Genomic DNA, 18140 nt, shown 5'->3' with positions numbered 1-18140 from the left:
AGTAAAACCCAAATGTGGAGACTTTTATAATGTGCATCACATCGTATACAATCTAGCAGGAAGAATCCATCACCTGCAATCTCTCTTGGCACATGGTAGCATGGAATCTGAACTATAATGCTTACCAGTATTTTTATATGGCAGTGCTTGAGTTCCTCCTCTCCCACCTTGAGCTAATCTGTGCTTTAATACATGTTACATTGCCAGCAGCTTTTACTCTCATCAGGGTTTCTTGAATTTTGGACAGCATGGTGCAAGGTTACAGGACTTTACCAGTGAAGTGGTGAGCACAAAAGGCTTAATACTTGAGGCTATCAAAGTGCTTAATAATGACTGAGAATACTTGGAGGAAAAATGAGGAAAAGACTGAGGGAGAAGTCTTCGAATGCATGAAGGCTGAAGGGGTTGAAGGAATGCACTTATTTCTGCATCCACTGTGAATAGCTTAGCTTGTAGAAAGAAGGGGTCTGAGTTGGAGGTTGAGAAGAGCTTTCTAGTAAGAAGAGAACTGAAGCACTGGAAGAGACTGGGAAGGCTGTGGAGTCTGTACTGTGGGGTGTTTTGGGGATAGTTTGTACAAAAAAATTTATCAGACGTGGTTTACGGGTACCAAGGGGGTGAACTGACTGTTGCAGCATCTTTACTTTCTGTCTTCACTGATTACCATAATGAATTAAATTATGCGTTTTTCACCATCTGTCTTTGTTGTTGCACATGTAGGAAGAAGGAGAGACCCTGGATGTAACAGCAGTGATTAATGCTTGCACTTTGACAGAAGCTCGATATTTGCTTGATCACTTCCTCACAATGGGTATCAATAAGGTAATGCATTAAGCAAAAGATGTGTGTGCCAGGAACCAGGAGCAGAGCTGTGCTGCCATCAGTACTAACTAATGTGAATTTATATCTGTGAAAAGTAAGCTAGACAAAACAAAGCTAGTCGATGCTACTGAATCACGCTGATTCTCAGCACGAAGGCCCTTGAGATCCATTGTCTCCTTCAATCTATTGCTTGTTTTTCAAATCCCAGTATGCTCTACTTCACTAATTACCTCATGTTGTTCTTATAAGAGCACTAGCTTTTCGCAAACAAATAAAGAAAGTTGTTCTATGTTTTTCAACAAGCACCTGAAGAATACTCAGGTCTTTTTTTTAAAGACTGGCTCATCTATTTTCATAAATATGAGTGTTTCAAATATACCAATGCATGGCATACTTCAGTCGAAGTTTGTACTTCTGAATAGAGCAGTATGGGCTTTTTCTGAAAGCATTGGGAAGCAATATTTTCAAAATGAGTATTTGGCAATTGACAACCCTGTGCACGCATGTATCATATGCTCTTGCTGCTGTTTTTCTTTCTGGTTAGAGGCCATACTCAGTGGTAATCAAAAAAAGGTTTTCTTGCAGCAGAATTAATATGAGAGAAGTGTCTCTAACTTTGTTCACAATTTCTCGTTATCGTGATAAAAAACTCCGTTATGTGAAGGTGTTTCTCTTCTTTCTGATAAGTAATTATTGTGTAGAAAACGAGAAGTATGTTTTCTTGCAAAACTGGTCATGCACGCTGTCTATTCTGTTGTTGTTTCCACATGAAAAATGTGTTTATTAATGTTGTTTTAGTTTTTTGATAAAATCAGAATCTAATTTGTAAGCCTATAGTACTGCACTTCTTTCTCAAGTGCTAGTGTTCAATCTCCTCTGTTATTCTACAAGCCTTTGAGAAGAAGTTTTGTACCTTTGTTTTTCCCTACTGTTTCTTCTATTGAGAAACTGTTCTCTGAAATTTCCTTGGCTACATTTTCTACAACGTGGATCTAGGGAATAGACTCTCTCTTAAGTTAGGCCACAATATGTTTCAGCAAAAGCTGAGTGATTCTGTAGGACAGATTACTGTTCTGTGGTGGTTGGTGGTTGGTGTTTGGTGGTGGTGGTTGGTGTGGGGTTTTTAAATTTTTTTGTGTGTGTATGTTTGTTTTTTTTTGTTTGGTTTGGTTATTTTTTTTCTTCTTACAGGCTATCATAGGTAATAACTTTTAAAAAGTACTTAGTTGTGAAAAATGAAGATGCTGCTTTTTTCTTTCTTCAGATGCTATCTACTCTTAAATAAATGCAAATAATCTATGAATTGTGCTTGGGACTCACATCCAATTTAGTCACTAGATGCAGAGTCTGAGGAACACAAGTTAAATGAATGCTTAATAAGTAACATCAAAATATTTATTTTTATGTATTTATTTATTCATTTTTTAAAAATAAAAAGGACCTTTAGTTGACACCTGATCTTCAGGATGCAAGAGGAAGGCTACAATGTATATGTCATTTGTCTTTTGTAGATTTTAAAAAGTTTTGGCAATTCTCATTTTGTAGCAAAAGAGTTGTGATAAAGTGTTTTTCATCTTGCTTTCTTTTTCTCTTTCCCAGGGTCTCCAAGCAGCTCAGAAAGAAGCTCAGATTAAAGTTCTTGAGGGTCGTCTTAAACAGACAGAAATTACTAGTGCTACTCAAAACCAACTGCTGTTTCATATGCTAAAAGAAAAAGCTGAATTAAATCCTGAACTTGATGCTTTGCTGGGTCATGCTTTGCAAGGTAATTTTGTCATCTTATATTCTGAATAGTCAACTGCATGTCATGTTTGCCTTTCACGCATGCTGTACTGGGCATTCTAGGCTATTTCTTTTCTGAATAGATGCTGTATTTTAACATCTTACGCTTAAACTCTATTTCACAATTGGTGTGCATGTATGTAATTTTTAAGTATATCCCCTCAGCAGTGGAATGTAGGAAATAAAGAAGGGTTTTTTTATTCTTGAGACTTTTAAATTCAAGTAATCTGCTTGTTTTTTTTCTAGAAAAGGCTGTGTTTACAATTTGCTGTGATTTTAACTTCTGAATGTGACATTCTAAATATGCAGTTCTGTTCAATCACCATGCTGGTGATTTTTGAAAGTGACATGTCTGTTACAGCATCTATTCTACTTCTCATGAGATGACATTAAGAAATTTAGAATACATTTGGGTACTTTTGTTTTATTTCTTTTTATAAGTGGATATGTTTTGATTGGAGTGTTGCTTTTGTTTCCTTCTTGCTGTTATTTACACAGACCTAGATAGCATACCATTGGGTAAGTATGTTTAGCTTTCTGTGTACTGTACAGCTGCATGAGCTACTAATTCATTCATGTTCACTAACTGGTGCATCTTAGAATTTGTGAGTTTGTGAAGTTTGCATGAACTATTGTGTAAATGTACTCATTATCATGAGCTTACAGAGCATTTCTTCCTTTCTGAAACCACCCGTAGCCCTCATATTAGTTAGATCTGTCAGAGTCAGATAAGAAGTGGACACAGAAAGCTGGATTTCAAATTTATGGCTTACTGCTTATGAACCTATAGTTTGTTCAGACTACATAAAGCTATTTCGTGATATACTACTGCTGTAGCTATGACATTCTGCTCATCTTTTTAGGTCTGAAAGAAGGTAATTCTTAACACGTAGGTGATTTTGAACCTTTTGCAGATAGCTTATCTTGTAGTGTAAATATTTTACAGGATGCAGATTATATCTCACTTTCAATTGGCTTTAGTTACTGACTTCACTGATTTTGAGATGAGGTGATTGTTGTTGTTTTTTAAATGATTCCCAAATAAATTGCTCTTTTTCTCCCCTCCCTTGTTCCTAGCCACAAAATCAGCTATGTTTGAAACTTGAAAAAATAATTCTGATGTCAGTAACAATTCCTTTTGTGCTGTCTTGCATTACTTCTAATCCCATTATGCTGTCCTTTGCTAGTTGCATACGTCTCCAAAACATTTGGAGACAACCATAGTACCTGAAAGATCATCACCTGGTGTAAACTGGTGAGAATTTTACCAGCTTCCTGACGGGTGGCATGAGAAAATCTGTGTCAGGGCATCTTCCTGCATATGGACAGTATTGTTCAGGAACCTCAGTGGTTATTAATACCATAGTGTATCTAAAATAGACCATTAATGTGTGTGCATGTGTGTGTTCATCCCTGCTGGAGTGAGAGCAATGCCTCTCCAGTCAGGAATATAGTATTGTGTTTTCTTTGGCCCTGGACAGGGTTTTACTTATTAACAGCATCTGAAGCAGTGAAAAATCATTTGTTAAATGCGTTGGAACAGTAGCTCCATTGTGAAAGCTTTTTAACACTTTGCAAGCATGAACTGAGTCTTTTAAAACACCTAAACTGCTCAGGTGTCTGCTATCACTTTATAGGAAGGAAACTTGACTGTGTGTGTATCTTGGCTGATATGCCATACTCAGCTCTGTCCACACTGAAGTCCAGACTGTTGGTTGTGTGTTGCAGCCCCTCTGAGCTGCGGGGAGCTCAGACACGGCTTCAGTGGGGCCCCAAGGCTGGGACTGGCAGCTGCTCAGCAGGGACTGTGGGCTGAGGGCTCCCTGGTGACCTGACACGATTCCCAGAGCTGGAAGTGTGGGTGGCAGCAGATCCCGAGACTGATTTCACCAGGCTCCCTGGCAGCCCAGTGGTACTACCCAGCCAGCCCTGTCCCCAGTAGAGGGGCAGCACTTCCAGGGTGCCTGTGAACCATTCCCTTGATGCCTACTTTCGGCTTTGCCTTCAAAAGTTCTAAGCCATTTGAATACACTTGGCTTGAAGAAGCTTGGGCATTCTTCAGTGTAGTTGTGCACCTGCATTAAAGGGTAGACTTAAGAAAAGAGTTCAGTCTGCAGAAAAGTACATCACAGGCTCAGGTTTTGACCCTCAGAATGGGTTTTGAATGCACACCTGCCTTGTGTGTGGAGAACCAGCTGCCATTCGCTATCCCATCTGCTCTTGAAGAGTTAACATGACTACAAATTTGAGTCCTGGAGTGTTGCTCCTGCTTTCTGAAGAATTGTAGGAGCTGCTTTTTTCCTTCCTGCCTGTGAAATATGGATGTTCATGGATGTGACTCACAGCCATATTTGTACAGATCTTGAGAGGGCTGGTCAAACGTAATTTCCTCAGGATGAACTGTGCTGGTGTGCTGCACTCTACTGGTACTGCCCAGTTGCATCTGCAAGAGGATCAAGACAAGTAATCAGAAAAGCTCTTCTCTCTTCTTCTGTCACTTGTTTATTAACAATCTCCTCAGCCACTCCTCAGTACTGCTTCTACTAACTTTATTGGTCCTTTCATCTCTTCTTGTTCAGGACTTCTTGCAGAATCTTATTCTTCTGCCTCTTCTCATTTCACTGATTCTGTGTGCTGGTTTCTACCCGGGGGGCTTCCTGCAGTCTTCCTGTGCTGAACTGCAGGCACACTGAAGAAAAATATCAACACGTGTCAGGTCACATGCGTGTGAGCCTACAAATACAATCCCGTCTTTTGTGGCCATCCCACACTTTCTACTTTGTTACCTGGGAAAGCTGATTGCAAGTTCTTTATGAGAAGGGGATGAAGTAACATCACTTTAACATCAATCTTATGTTAAAAAGAAAAAAGCATTTCTTTTATTGATGCTGCTTTTGTGACTTGCTTGGAGGAGCAGTATTCTAGATCCACGTCTTCTGCAGAAGACATGGCATAATAATGTGTATAGAAGAGGTTTAACATGGGCTCAAATCTAGGGTGGAACAAAAAAGGAAGTTCGGAGTGCTATTCCTGTAACTCTGCTTTCTTTATGATATTGTTGTATTTATGATAATTAAGTTTATATTGTTAAAACTAATACAGCAGTTGGGTACCTCTGAAGTGCATTGTTAGTGCTAAGTTGATACACGGTTTTGACTTTTTGGGAAACATTTTTAGTAGCAGCATACACAAGAAGGCAGCATTTTCCTTTTCTTTATTCCTTCTCAGAATTCAACTGGAAACTATATATCTTTCCTCCCTTTCTCCAAAGCATTAACTTGCACTTTAAACATATAAATGGACAAACCTATTTTAATACGGATGCCAAATCGTTTCTATGCAATACTAATGGTATCTGCTTTATGGTAGAAATTGAGTAAAGAAACTTAAAGCATCTCTAATAATAAAGAAGAAATGTAATAGAATGTCATGAGAAGGTTATTTAATCCTTAAAATTTCATGAGTATGTTCAAAAATAAGGGATTTTGCTTTCAGGAATGTGTTACCTATGTCCTTAAACTATGCTTAAAATATATTATTATTACAGAATAAAACTCAAGTTAGGGGATTTGGTTTCCCAGTGGTTTGGAACTGATTGTATATGTGCCCTGGATTTGTCTCAGTTTGATTGTTTTGCAGATTTTGCATGCAAACATGTTAATCTGGTGTTTGACAGTGTTAGTGTGACATGCATGCTGGCTTTGTCTTTTGTGGACAGGTTTTGTACTCATTTTACTTCAGGAGCATTTCTACTGAACAGCTTCAGTTTACAGTTAACTTCACTACAATTAATCCCTGTTTAGGAAGTACTTCTATAGTATTATATAGTGGCATCATCCAGTTTTGAAAGCTAAATGCTGATATACTAATAAAGTGTTTGCTTCTTGTCAGCCCAAATGCTGCCGTTCTGTATGTGCCTCAGCTTGCTAGATAGTTAAAAATACAAGTCTTTTCATTATAAGCAGGTTGATTCTGTCTTAGAGCAAGAAGAAACATCCTTACTGTGGATTTATTTCAATCCTGTCTGTTCTATCTCTTGCAGTTAATTTCCTTTGCTTTATCTTCTTTCTTCCAGACTTCCTTCTAGAATTTATTTCTGATTTTCTGTCATCCCTGTTGCTTTGCTGTGATAAATAGCAGACCACATTTGGCACAGTATGTCTAGGTAGTATGTCTAGGTGTATGATTTATTTAGATTGTATGAAAAAACTTAGTTTAGATACCAGGAAAATTCATTTGGGACTGCCTAGCAAATAGTCAAGGTATTTTGAAAATCCCTGTCTTTTGTATGCTGTTCATCTATGTTCAACATTGTCTGAGGTGTTTGTGTAGTGCTTAAAACCTGCATGTCCTGTTGAAGGTAGACAGACTAACATTATTCTCTTGGAAATTTTCTAGAAAATTTGGAAGATAGTACTGATGAGGATGCCCCACTGCATAGTCCTGGGACAGAAGGAAGGTGAGCAATCTTTAGATCTGGTTCTAGAAAAATTACTGTAGTTTCCTCTTTTTGTAACCAATCCTGTATGCTTTAGAAGATACTTCTGACATTGTTTCATTACATTTCACCCACCATTTCAGTAGAAAGGAGGACCAAATAAAAATAGCCTGCAAAAATATGACTATTTTGTTTCTAACTGTGATGCAATTTTTCTTTCAGTTCATTATCTTCAGATCTTTTGAAGCTTTGTGGTGAAGTCAAACCCAAAAGCAAGGTAGGCTGTACAATGATGATAATAATTCATCTACGTGTCTTTTAAATGATTCTGTGATTCTGTAGTAATTCATATTTTAATGGCACCTTCTAGAGAACGCTCTGGCTTTGCTCTAGAGACATTAATGAATAAAGACATGCAAAAGGTGAATAGATGTACTCTTCATGTGATTTTTATATAATATGCTTTTTTGTTATATTCTCCCCGAGAAGCCAATATAAAAATATACTTTCTCAATATTTTGTGGTTGAATTTTTACAGTTTCAGAAAGAGAGATGTTCTCCCAATTAATAGCACTCAGAACTGGAACAGATTTGCAGCTTAGTATTAGTTAGGCTGCAGTTTAATGCCAGTGGGAACTGTGAACAAGTTTATTTGCTATTCGCTTCTGTGGTCATAGGATTGTAAAGGAAGTTTATAAAATAGACATATGTTTGACCTTCAAGCTCTTAATTACAGTTGGCATTGGAGGAACGTATCTAGGCTGACTGCAGTTTAATATTAATGGCAGCAGGAACCGGAAATGTGCACTGATTGTGATTTTGCTTTTATGCTCACCGGAGCATAAACTGAGTTTGCAATCAAATAGAAGCTTAGCCTCCACTCTTCTAACTGCAGTTGGCTTTAGAGGAATATATCTAGGTTGCCTGTTGCATTATTGGTGCCATTCATTGGTGTGCAGGTCTTTAGGCAGGTAAACTGAGTTTGAAAATGTTGGCATAAAATGAACGTGTCATTTTTGTAATGGCTCTGTTCAGACTGGATCTTTGTCCTCCCCAGTGTCCTTTCTTTCCCTGAGGAACAGATCTTTATTTCACAGCATCATCACACCTAGCATGTGTAATCCTTTTTTTTAAGGAAGGACTGTGTTGCACAAAGCTTGGCTCCTTTGTGAGGTTTTCTGTTTTCAAATTGTTGAAACGCTGAGCAAATCCTAATTCACATTGGCTTAAAGTACTCTTGAAGTGACAAAACTAAGGAAGAAGCAGAGTTTGTAAATCGGAAGAAGCATCAGTGTAAGAAGTCACACTAGTATAATTATAGCTATTTAGATTTACATTTTGCTGTATTCCTCTCTGCCTTACAACATTTCATTTGGATAAACCTTAGGAGAGTAATATTGTACTACTGTATTATTGACAGTCACTTGTACTTGGTTGAAAGGATATCCTTGGAAACCAGTTGTCAAATCAGTATCTCATGCTGTTGAATTTGACTTGCCTCCTCTGAAATTGTTGCCAAAGTAGAGGTGAACTCCTTGGTTTACTTTCGAAAGGTAGTGGGATGTAAACTACCAGCCAATGCTACGCTTAAATGTAGCGCTCTAGACATATAGCATGAGATGTTTAAGTCGCAACTTGGTTTTTATTTGTCTCTAGGCCCGCCGGAGGACCACGACCCAGATGGAGTTGCTGTATGCGGACAGCAGTGATTTAGTCTCTGAAATCAGTGCTGCAGACTCTACTTTGGCTGGCTCTCTTGCATCAGTTGCAGAAAACCAAGCAAGTGGGATGGCTGCTGACACAAATGATACTTCTGCTAGGGACAGAGAGTTTATTCCCCCACCATCTGGCTTACCTTCTAAAATAGGCAGCATGTAAGTTTGGCCATGCTGTACTAATTATCCTTTGCTTTTAAAAAATGCATGTTGCCAGTTTCTTTTAATCTATTATTTTAACTTTACAAAGGAGATTGATATACTTGAAGCTTGCCTAATAATACTGACAAAGCTCCTCCTTTTCTACTATCACCATTCTAGAAAATATAAATGCACTGTTGTAAATAATGTGTTTCTTAATGAATATACAAGTTCTATTAAGTTGCTTTGACATAGTAAAATTACTGTAGCCTTGTTTCTAAGTAGCTGGAAAAATCCATGTCATATGTTAGATACTTTGCTATATTAGTGCTATGGGAAATGCACATTTTAGGGAGCTAGTGAGAATCTGCTTAGAACAGCAGAGATTTAAAAAAACCAAATGCCCCACGACCCAGCCCAAAGACTTACATAATGCAGTAATAGTATCTGTATACAGTCCTAACTATTAAGTGAAATCTTTCTATGAGTCATCTTGTGTGGATTGTGCTTAAAATTACTCAGTCTATGCAATAATAGAGCACACAAGTGTAAAGGTGAAGGAAACATGTTGGATATTATGAATTCTCAAAAATAAATTCTATTTGCAGGTGGCAGCTACCTGCAGAACAGATTTACTAATTAAAAGTATTACTTGATGCTGAATATAACTAAAAAATATTTTTGTCTTTTTACTTTGGGACCAACAGCTGTCTCTCACATGCACTCTCTTTTTTTCGCTTGCTCTTGCTGTTCTTTTTTATATCTACTGGTATCACTGTTGGTTATTAGCCATTCACTGCTAGAGACCCTTTTCTTGGCTTTTTAGGTACTAGCTCCTATATTGCACAAGCTCATGCGTAAACCGGATGCGCTTGCCACGTTCAGCAATATGGAAAAGCTGTGCCCCATAGCTATCCTCATATTACAGATCCTGGAATTAGACATCTTTCACTACCCATCTGTCCTATTTGCATAATATTTTTACAGCAGTCTCCTCCTAATGTACATTTGCAGTTTGCATTATTTTTACTGTGTATTTCTAGCACCTGCTTGAGGTGGCAATCATGAACAGCAGAATGCTGCTGACAGTAATTATTAACCCATGCGGATGGCTTCAGTGCGTTTTACCAGTAGAATCTGCTTGGAAAGAATGCTCTTGGGGGTGAGGATAGGTGGAGAAACCCACTGTTTTCAGCAGTTAGTGTGAGATCACTAGGGACTCTTGAAGCTTCAAGATTAAAAACGTCAAGTGTTATGACCTGGCATCCAAGACTCAGGTAATACCAACTTTTGCCTCTCTCCATCTGCTAGAATGTATTTGCGAAAGCGAGCCAGCAATGAGGCAAAATGGGATTTTACAAAAACTGTATTCTGTGAGCATTAAAGAGTTATGCGCTGTCAGTAAATCAGTTTCATCAGCAGTATGCCTCATGTATATTTTGGTTTGTTATTGATCATGTCTTAGCAGATAAGTGACCAGAAATTCCCACAATCAGTCTGCAGTGGCTTCTTACTGCAATTTAGATGCTTTTTCAAAACTAGAACTCAGTATACTTTATACGGTGTTACTATTTTTGCTGGTCACTGGTCATTGTTGAAGAAAGCTTCTCTTTGTCAGCCATCTGGCCCTCCTATAGGGGTCTGTAGTGCTGTCATATTGTATAATAAAATACGTTATCTGGAGCAGATTGTGGTCTTATCTGCAATAAATATTACCTCCCTTGTGCAACTTACCGAAGTGGCATTCAGGGATGTAGATGCAGTAACAGTGATCCAAAATACACATTCTCAAAGTGGCAGAAGTTAATTATATGCTATGGGGCAAATCTAGGTGTCTTTATATGTACAAACTGCTCTACTTTGGAAACCCCTCAATTTTCTTGGATCTGTGGTGATTCAGACAGGTGCCTAAATGCACCTGGGCAACAGTTATTTTGGTTGGAATTCTGTTCACAAAGATGGATAGTGCCATTGTCCTTTGATATTCTAAACTCATCTACAGCAGCCTCTTCAGACTAGAGTGACCTCCTGTAGGTTTTGTGCCAGCTCGTCAGATGTCTTATGTCCTGGAAAATCTGAAAGGACAATGGAAGCCTGTAATTAGGTGTGTCTCTTGCTCCTTTTCATTCAGGTGATTGACATAATGCACCTGTTTTTTACATCTATGCTTGGGAATACTGCTGCATTTTTAGAATACTTGTATTTCCAGGCTGTCAAAAGGAATTCATAATATGAGCATGCTCTTTGCACCTTCTTCTGAGGACGTGTCACTCTGGAGTCAAAGATGGAAGACTCAAGGGGCAGTTAGAGTGTGAGCAAAGGGAGTTGACTCCATGTCTGGGTATGCAGGACACTGGTGTGAGGCAGAGGAGCTTGAGTTTGGGTTTCTGGTGTGATTTATTTAGTCTAATAACTTCACAGAAGACTCATAGGGCAACCATGGCAGGGGAGACTGTAGTCCAAGTTTGTCATCCTTGCTGAAAGATCTAGCTGTCAGGCCTATCACAGGATTCACCTTGTAACCCCGGTACTTTTTACATTCCTAAATGCATACTGGTCCATCATAAAGAGACAGGTATTGTGTCCTGTTCCCCCTCTTTCTGTGTCCTTTGCAGAGTATGCCTAGAAGTAAAGGAGCCCTGCAGAGAAAAGGGTGCTCTGGCCTTGAGGAGAGAATTGAACCCACCTTCTCCCCCTTTTTTTTTTTTTTGTACTTTAACTGCTATACTTTTGTGCAAAACCAGACAGGTTATCACTTGTCCTCTGTTTCCTACCTCTTGAAGACACCAGGGGAGCTCTAGGATCTGCACACAACTCTTGCCACTAGATCTTTCCAGTTAGGACCTTCTCTTTCCAGTTAGGACCTTCTCTTTCCAGTTAGGACCTTCTCTTTCCAGTTAGGACCTTCTCTTTCCAGTTAGGACCTTCTCTTTCCAGTTAGGACCTTCTCTTTCCAGTTAGGACCTTCTCTTTCCAGTTAGGACCTTCTCTTTCCAGTTAGGACCTTCTCTTTCCAGTTAGGACCTTCTCTTTCCAGTTAGGACCTTCTCTTTCCAGTTAGGACCTTCTCTTTCCAGTTAGGACCTTCTCTTTCCAGTTAGGACCTTCTCTTTCCAGTTAGGACCTTCTCTTTCCAGTTAGGACCTTCTCTTTCCAGTTAGGACCTTCTCTTTCCAGTTAGGACCTTCTCTTTCCAGTTAGGACCTTCTCTTTCCAGTTAGGACCCTCTCTTTCCAGTTAGGACCCTCTCTTTCCAGTTAGGACCCTCTCTTTCCAGTTAGGACCCTCTCTTTCCAGTTAGGACCCTCTCTTTCCAGTTAGGACCTTCTCTTTCCAGTTAGGGCTTGTGTTCAGTGTCCATGTGATTGCTTCAGGCAGCCTCAGCTACTTGAGTCAAGCAGCTGTTCTTGGTTGTGCTGTCCTTGTTAAATCATGTTATCCTGCATGCCAGTTCCCAGGAGGATTTCATATAGCACAGACCTGGTACAGCTTCACTCTTGTAGAGAAGCTACAGCAGTGTAGATCCAGAGTCCATAGAGCTCTGAGAACAGATGCTGATAACCATGTCAAACAGGTGACCTGCCAACTGAACTTTGCTTAATAAAGTTGCGTGGCACGAAAGCACTTTCAGAATCTGCTTTTTCTCTTTTGGTGCGTATTTCTGGTCCTTACAGAAACAACTTTATCACTTTTTGTGTGTGTGTGTTGAACCAAAGCCAAAGTTGCTTTTCCAGTTGCCCGGCTAGTGAGAAATGGGAGTTCAGAAGGGAGGAGACCATCCACATGCCCTTCTTTTTTTATCTGGCTGTGGTGAAATGATGACATTTGGGTGTGAGCATTAATAGTATATTTTTCATCCTTTTGCTATTTTTAATGGGGAGTAAAAGGTTGGGACAAAGACCCTAGTGACTGTGAACTTGAATTATGTCAGAGCAATAACTAGAGAGACGAAGGAAGGATGGACAGCAAGAAGGAAGAGAAGAGGAGACAAAGAGAGGCAGTGTTATTATAGTAGTCAGGCTGTAAATGCAAAATACTTCTTCTCACTTCCTGGTTTTGAATTTGATATTGAAACATGAATATGTTAATACGAAGTTCATATGTGAAAGTCATCATGATTTTCCTGTTCTCATGTATTTAAGTGGTCTATTGTAGGTGAAAGTTGTGGAATCTGAAATTTTAGATCTTAATCAGAACATCCGTATTTTCTGTGATCTATATTTGAGAAGCATACTCTACTGTGTTTCTTTTAGTCACCTCTTTATTGTTGAATTAGTAGCTTTCCTTTGTGTATTCAGTATCTGGCCCTTCATATGTTGATGAACTATGAAAGTTAATAAACTTGGTGTGTTTTCATATTAAAATGTGAGAACATGTGAGTCCATAAACGCAAGAGATAATGATAAAGTGCATTCTGAAATTTGAAATCTGAATGGGAGAATGACAGTTCACGTAAGAAAAGCAAGTTTGTAAGTTAGATAATTATTCCTCTTGCTTTAGTTCTAGACAACCATCTCTGTCAGAGAAGAAGATACCTGAGCCTTCACCTTTAGCCAAGAGAAAAGTCTATGAGAAAACGATGGAAAAGACAAAGGCAAAAGAACAAAAACTGTAAGATTCTTTTATTTTCTCTGACATAATTTAAACCTTGGGTATATTTTCCTGAAAAAATAAATCTGTATTTTTGTATTTATTTAATTCTAAGGCAGTTTATATTTTAGACAGTGAAATGATTCTCTGCTTAACTTCCATATGTGGATTATTTTTTTCCAGAGTATTTTTCTGTACAAAATAACTTGGGAGCAGAGCCCTAAGACTATGTCCTTTGGAACACTTGCAAATGATTTTTTTTTGTTGTTATTACTAAATGGAAGTAATCAATTTCTCTAAGAAACTGCAGTTTTATAATAATTTCTTCATTTTACATATGTGTGCTTTCTGCCTGGATCTTTCGCTGTTTGCACATAAACTTTGAACGTTGTGTCACCTTGCACTCCGCAGCAGTTTATTGACTTATATGGGAAATATCTGTAGCTAGCATTATAACTTTATTTATTCGCTTAAGAAAAGGGCATCTAACATTTGAGGCATGTTGCATTTAACTTCTCTAACCATTCATAACCTGTTAAAGAAGATGTTCTTTTTTTCTTGTAGCTCAGATTCTGGAGCCCCAGAGGCTAGTCTGTCACCTCCTACTTCCCCACCAAGCCGGCCCCGTAATGAAATGAATGTTTTTAGTCGTCTTACTGTTTCTCAGGGAAACACATCAGTTCAGCAGGATAAGTAAGTCACAGAGGGAAGCCTCAGCCCCCAACCAGGGAATTGCAAAGTATGCTCAAGTTATCAGTGTAGTATCTGTTAGATATTTTGCCCTTCTCCTGCAGGACAGGAGGAGACGTTTCTTGTGTTTGCGTGTAGTTTTCAAAGAAAATACTGTAGACTCCCATGGAACCATTGTGAAAATTCAAGAAAAGCAATTTCCTGCTGAACCTTGTTTCCTGTTTTCTAGGCTATGTCTGGTATTTGTAGTTTAAAACCCAAAATATAAAAGAACAGTAAAATTCTTAGATGTATGTGTATTTGTGTGCGTGTTTATACCTAAAAGTAGAATTTAGCTGGCAATTTAGGAAATGGTGCTTTTGACAGTTATTTGGTTGCTCCAGTGTTGCTCTGAGGGCCGTCACAACAGCACCCTGGAGGATGGGATGTTGAGATGGCTAGAACACAATTGTTTAGAGATTATCCAAATTATTGAACAGACTGAGTTCAGTAGGTGATCTGGAGGAGCAGATGATAGTCATACCTTAGGAAAAATGGAGCTGAGTTTCCTTGCATGTCAAGCATCTGTTAGGAGCCTTACTCCAAATTGCAGCAGACTTGACTTGAGCAGAATCTTTGTTACAGGTTTCGGTACTGATACTAATGCCGTGCGGCACCAAGAACTGCAGCTTAAACTTAGAATAAACCTTTAGTTTTGACTGTAGCACGACAAGAATTTGCTCCTGTCTGTTTACACTACTGTTTTTTATAAAACTTTGCTTTTTTTCTAGTGTTCTGCAGAGTCACCACATAGCAAGCAGTAGTTTGCAAGGCTTTCAACTGTGCTTATAACTTCTTTATCTCTCAGCTATGTTACCTTTACCTTACTGCTAACTCCCACCTAACCCTTTTCATTTTCTCTGGACTGACTTTGAAGTCAAATTGAAACTGCTGAGTCTGTTTGATTCGAGTTGAAAATGAAGGACATCTTAAGACATACTGCAAATGTTCATGGAGTGTGATTTCTTTCTTTATGTGTATTTTCTCTTCTTTTATTTTTAAATGTTTTTGAAAATGAGAGGTGAAGAATTTTGAACTTAGGATCATTTGCAAATTGGTGTTCTTATTTCAGTGGGTTATCAATATGTTTAATATTTATGTTCTATGATTAACATTTTACATGTTTCTTCTACACCTAACAGGCATTGATATTCAGATTTTTTTTTCTTTTGACATTTTCAACAAGCACTATGTTACGGAGGCTAGATTATGGATCAATCTTCTCCTTTTACATTGTTGCCTTTACTTCTGTAAGAATATGTTGGGGAAATAAGAAATGGCTCAGCTGGTGTTATTCAGATTCTTGTGCTGAGACAGTCTACCAGTGTAACCTACTACTGAGAGTGCTGTTTTAAGGTTGATTTCCCCCCAGCCCCATATTATCAGAGATCTAAGGTATACCATGAGCAATGCTGCACACTGTATGTGGATTTGCATTGCTTTTCTGAATTGGCCATGCTGTTGTTTGTTCTTCTCCTATGGAGGCTTTACTTTGCTGATACCTATATTCTTTCTCCTCACAATTCCACCACTGTTGATTGTAGGTCTGATGAAAGTGATTCCTCTCTGTCGGAGGTACACAGGTACTTTCTCTTTCTCTTTTCTGTTTTCCTGGCGTCTCTCACTGAAGTTAGTCCAGTTCTTAGGAAATTTCATTTTGCTGCATGACTTTTCCTGATACTTGTGCACTGCATCTCTTTTGCTTTTGCCAGAAGTTTAAAAATCTGCGATTTTGGTCAAGCATGTCTCTCCCTCTTCTTTTTTTAGGGTGTTCTTTATTGTGTTGAGCATGTCAGGTTTTTTCTTTTCAAATGAAGTATGGTGTAAACTCTCCCTTAGACATATTCTTTCTCTCTTTTTGTTTTCTTTAAAAAAAGAGGAGCAGACATTTTCTTAGGTTTTGTGTGCTTCTCTCTTCTTTGTTTTTTCTCGTTCAGTTGTATGCTTTGGTCACTCACTAAAAATGAAATTCTAGAGTAAATGAAAACCCATAGGTTTTTTATTATGTCTTTCTGACAGAATGTGCAGTGGCTTAAGAGGTGAAAGAGATGTCCCCACTCAGGTTCCTAACCTGTGGCTCAGGATTTTGGTACTCAGTGAAAAATTGGTTTACCAAGAAGGGCAGTCAAAGGACTCATAATAATATGATGGTGACTTTGTCTTGTCCTTGTAGCAGTTGTAGCGTGTGGTGTCTGTAGATTTCAGAGCACTGTACACAGGCAGATAAATAGCTCTGGGACATGTATTTTACATGGTTTGTCAAGGGAATGTGTGGGTGAGAACAGCAGCAGGAGTAACTTGGCCTAGAGGCAGTGTGATCCGCTGGGGAATACTACAGAGAAAACCATGTTAGTTTTCGATGGTGTTAGAAAACAAAAGCATAGAGACATAAACTAATAATAAGAATAACGTAAGGTGTTCCTGTACTCTTGAAAACATAGGAAGATGCAGATTGAAAGGTGAAAGCCTTTCCTAAATGAGGCAATAATGTCAAACAATTTAAGGCAATATTAATATTAGTAAAATATATAAAAGGATTGTGGAGTAATGAATTATATGAATGAAGATGTCCTGAGCAGTAAAAATGTATTATATAATAATTTCAAAGACTCTACTAGATAAACCAGCCAATTGTCACAAAGTTAGATAGTATCAGGAAGGACTTTTTTCCTTCCTGTAGCAAGGTTCTGGGCAATATTATGGAGTTTTCGCATTTTCTAAAGCACCTGACACTTGTGTATGTGTGTGAGATAGGGCTATGGCTTGGTTCCTTTTCCTCACAGTTACATGTGTAATATGCAGAAGAGCATGACCATGAGTCTTCTCTGCAAGCAGATCAGGTCACAGCATTGTGTTGCATGTTTGTGCACATTACCTTGAGGCTTTTCTACACTTCACAGAAATCAGCGGGGTCTGTGTGTGTAGCAGTATGCATGGGATTTTAGACTGCTAAATAATTTTTATTTGGGGATGAACTCTGGTGCTTTTTTTCAGCCTGAGTTAGTCTTTTGGCACCACCACACAACTAGCTACAAATCCCCAGGAAGATTCCTCTGAGCTGTCTGTATTCCAACCACAATCCTGTTTAGCCATTTGAGTACAAGAGTGGTGTTGGGTACAGGTGCAGTAGGAACCTTCCTCAGGCATACAAGTTAGCAGCAATTCCTCAGGCCTTCCTCTAGAAGGCAGCTGATGTGAAATGCCTGTTTAGTTTGGAATTGGCAAGATACCATAAATTTGCACCATTTTTTCAGATGCCCTATTTAGATTGATGCAATTTGCAGTCGTAAGGTTTGTCCTAGGCATCCAGGAGCTTTAAGGATCCTGGGTCTTTCAGCATTATACAGGCTTACCTGTGCACCAAACATTCAGTGTCTTGTCTTTTTTTCATTTGTTTTTGTATGTCATTTGCTTTAACTGATAGTCCAGAGTTGGCACTTGTTGAAGCTAAAAAGTAAAGATCCTTCCATAGTTTATGAAAGGCATTCAGCTGTTCTGCCCTCACATGTAAGAAAATTAGATTAATTTTTCCACTGCATTTAAATAAAATACTTTTGTGTCTATTACTATGCCCAACTCACATTTTCTTCTTGTCTTTAGGGGGATAATCAACCCATTCCCTGCTTTAAAATGCATTCGATCATCCCCACTTCAGTGTATTTATACAGCTGAAGGCCATACCAAGGCTGTGCTTTGTGTGGATGCAACTGATGATCTTCTCTTCACTGGATCTAAAGGTTGGGCAAGCTCCATGCGTCTGTGCTGCCTACAGAGGCTGCTTTGGCAGCATGGGATGTTGTGAAATTCTCTGCTTGTGCTCAGGGCTGTAAACACGGTGGAAATTGTGAGGATCCATTTTGTAACATAAGCTCAAGAAGGATTTACAGTAATTATCTACAGGTTTTTAATTCCAATGGGTAGTA

At 38.7% G+C, this 18140-nt stretch overlaps 1 protein-coding gene across 14 annotated transcripts in view; it reads left to right on the top strand.

The window, feature by feature from the left end:
• The window catches only part of KIF21A (kinesin family member 21A), a 95723-nt gene that overhangs the window by 64872 nt on the left and 12711 nt on the right, over positions 1–18140 (top strand). For 4 of the 14 annotated variants that reach the window (XM_065048996.1, XM_065048994.1, XM_065049002.1 and 1 more), the window contains 10 exons: positions 721–822; positions 2422–2587; positions 3103–3123; positions 7003–7063; positions 7265–7319; positions 8699–8916; positions 13399–13509; positions 14053–14181; positions 15762–15800; positions 17818–17954. In XM_065048996.1, the coding sequence (XP_064905068.1) occupies positions 721–822; positions 2422–2587; positions 3103–3123; positions 7003–7063; positions 7265–7319; positions 8699–8916; positions 13399–13509; positions 14053–14181; positions 15762–15800; positions 17818–17954 (1039 nt within the window). The remainder of the gene's footprint in view (positions 1–720; positions 823–2421; positions 2588–3102; positions 3124–7002; positions 7064–7264; positions 7320–8698; positions 8917–13398; positions 13510–14052; positions 14182–15761; positions 15801–17817; positions 17955–18140) is intronic. The other 10 variants (XM_065048998.1, XM_065048995.1, XM_065049007.1 and 7 more) reach the window with 6 other exon arrangements.

Source organism: Columba livia, chromosome 1 (genome assembly GCF_036013475.1).
Source record: "Columba livia isolate bColLiv1 breed racing homer chromosome 1, bColLiv1.pat.W.v2, whole genome shotgun sequence".
Classification (NCBI taxonomy): Eukaryota; Metazoa; Chordata; class Aves; order Columbiformes; family Columbidae; genus Columba; species Columba livia.
This window is presented reverse-complemented; position numbering and strand designations above follow the sequence as displayed.